Source organism: Mizuhopecten yessoensis, unplaced genomic scaffold, assembly GCF_002113885.1.
Source record: "Mizuhopecten yessoensis strain PY_sf001 unplaced genomic scaffold, ASM211388v2 scaffold10769, whole genome shotgun sequence".
In the NCBI taxonomy this organism is placed as follows: domain Eukaryota; kingdom Metazoa; phylum Mollusca; class Bivalvia; order Pectinida; family Pectinidae; genus Mizuhopecten; species Mizuhopecten yessoensis.
Genome location: NW_018408712.1, coordinates 18,167 through 21,059, shown reverse-complemented (window position 1 = coordinate 21,059; position 2,893 = coordinate 18,167). Strand labels below are relative to the sequence as shown.

The 2,893-nt window shown below is 42.7% G+C and overlaps 1 protein-coding gene across 1 annotated transcript in view; it reads left to right on the top strand.

The window, feature by feature from the left end:
• LOC110462274 overlaps positions 1 to 2,893 on the top strand; it is a 17,880-nt gene that overhangs the window by 7,785 nt on the left and 7,202 nt on the right. Inside the window, exon 2 of the mRNA XM_021516179.1 lies at positions 1,491 to 1,899. Within this exon, the coding sequence (XP_021371854.1) occupies positions 1,491 to 1,899 (409 nt within the window). The remainder of the gene's footprint in view (positions 1 to 1,490; positions 1,900 to 2,893) is intronic.

The window sequence follows — 2,893 nt, the reverse complement described above, 5'->3', positions numbered from 1 at the left end:
GTGTGTATACATTGGTTTAGTGTGTATACATTGGTTTAGTGTGTAAGGAGTTTAGGAGTGTGTATACACTGGTTTATTCTGTTCAGTACTATAACCTGGTAAGGAGTTTAGCAGTGTGTATACACTGGTTTAGTCCGTTGAGTACTATCACCCGATAAGGAGTTTCGGAGTGTGTATACACTGGTTTAGTCCTTTGAGTATTATCACCCGGTAAGGAGTTTAGGAGTGTGTATACACTGGTTTAGTCCGTTGATTACTATCACCCGGTAAGGAGTTAAGGAGTGTGTATACACTGGTTTAGTCCGTTGAGTACTATCACCCGGTAAGGAGTTTAGGAGTGTGTATACGCTGGTTTAGTCCGTTTAGTACTATCACCCGGTAAGGAGTTTAGGGGTGTGTATACACTGGTTTAGTCCGTTGAGTACTATCACCCGGTAAGAAATTTAGGAGTGTGTATACACTGGTTTAGTCCGTTGAGTTATGATTAGCACGAAAACAATTCACAAATCTCGTGCTTCAGGGTTGTGGTATGATTTAACGAACGGATTACAATCCGATGCTTGTAAACGTTCCGGAGGCATTTTTTTAAAAGTTTGGCTGAGGCTGCACTGTATTGAGTTTTAAATGGCGAACTTGTAATACACGGATATATCTTAAAGGAATATATGTTTGAAATTTAGTTTGCATCAGATTGATATCAGGATAATTTGGTTTGTTTTTATTTTGTTTAACGTTCTTTTAACAGCTAAGGCGATTTAAGAACGTGCCTCCATGTGTTGTGAATGCGTGTATGTGTGTATGTGTTCCGGAGACAGGGTATGTTGGTGTAGTTGCCTCCTTGTGATAGCGCTGATCTGATGCCGACTTTATAGTGCTATCTCACTGAACTACCATGCCGAAGGCACCCAGCACAGCATTCATCCCGATCAAATTATACTGACAAACGTGAACCACTCGTTTCCATTACTCTAAATGCTGAACGTTCAGAAGGTAATAATAACTACCTTTTAAGGGCTTATTATGTATGTAACAACCTTGGGACAGAACCCTTTGCTTTCCTCACCTGGGCAATGTTCAATATTAAAGCCAGAAGTAAGATATTGCAAAGCACGACGCTAGGAAATAAAAGGTTGATAGAAGTAGAAAGAAAAATAAAAGATCACAAACGTTTCAATTGGTGCAGCAGATTTATTTTTGTCACTTTTGTGTCCCGAATTTGAGGGCACAAAAGCAAGTCCCCAATTCTTTAGGGGGTTTACACATAAGTCGCCTCTAACGACACGTGCAGCGGGTACAAGCAGGTGATCTCCGACCAGCAGGGCACGATTTAAAACATGGTGTTAATGTGAACACAAAGAAAATGCTTTCAATTTGAATGCTGAAGATTTTACTATCAATACACCGTCCAGTTGTTTGGGAAGGGTTACACTTATTGTTTAATAAACTTCATCAGACAGGTCCGTACTAGTCTCTATTACTTGTTTGTACAGTATGGCTGACCATGACGATACCCAGAGTCTCTATATGGGATCAGACTTCCTCGAGGATGATAACGTCGGCATGAGGTTGACTGAAGGACACACGTTCGGTACAACAGTGAACTCCAGTGATGTTCTATCAACACTATCTTTACGTCAGTTATCAATTCAAGATGATTTATCTAGCTCCTGTCAATATGATGACGTCACCGAAAGTGACTTTTATGAAACCTTACAAGATTCTTCAAGAAAAAACGCCTTGTTAATGAAAACATATAGTCACGTTCCTGTACAATTGAGCTTCCACGGGGAATTCTCAGCTGCATTGACAACAGATGATGAACGCTGCTGGCTGTTCGGGGCTGCAGATCTGACTGACGGTCGTATTGTTCTTTTGGATTACAACAACACTAAACTAAAGGTAAGATGTGTTCAGTTCACCTGTCCGAACTGTCTATATCTCCCTAGTACGTCGTCCTTCTGTCCCAACTGTCTATATATCCTTGGTACGTCGTCTTTCGTCTGCATGTCAACAACTGTCTATATCTCCTTGGTACGTCGTCCGTGGTCTGTATGTCAACAACTGTTTATATCTCCCTGGTACATCGTCCATCGTCTGCATGTCAACAACTGTCTATATCTCCTTGGTACGTTGTCCGTCGTCTGTATGTCAACAACTGTCTATATATCCCTGGTACGTCGTCCTTCGTCTGCATGTCAACAACTGTCTATATCTCCTTGGTACGTCGTCCTTCTGTCCGAACTGTCTATATCTCCCTGGTACATCGTCCATCGTCTGCATGTCAACAACTGTCTATATCTCCCTGGTACATCGCCCATCGTCTGCATGTCAACAACTGTCTATATATCCTTGGTACGTCGTCCTTCTGTCCGAACTGTCTATATCTCCCTGGTACGTCGTCCTTCGTCTGTATGTCAACAACTGTATATATCTCCCTGGTACGTCGTCCGTCGTCTGCATGTCAACAACTGTCTATATCTCCTTGGTACGTCGTCCTTCTGTTTGAACTTTCTATAACTCCCTGGTACGTCGTCCGTCGTCTGCATGTCAACAACTGTCTATATCTCCTTTGTACGTCGTCCTTCTGTCCGAACTGTCTACATCTCCCTAGTACATCGTCCTTCTGTCCGAACTGTCTATATATCCTTGGTACGTCGTCCTTTTGTCCTTCTGTCTATATCTCCTTAGTACGTCGTCCGTCGTCTGCATGTCAACAACTGTCCAGATCTCCTTGGTACGTCGTCCTTCTTCTGCATGTCAACCACTGTCTATATCTCTTTGGTACGTCGTCCTTCGTCTGCATGTCAACAACTGTCTATATCTCCCTGGTACGTCGTCCGTCGTCTGCATGTCAACAACTGTCTATATCTCCTTGGTACGTCGTCCTTCTGTC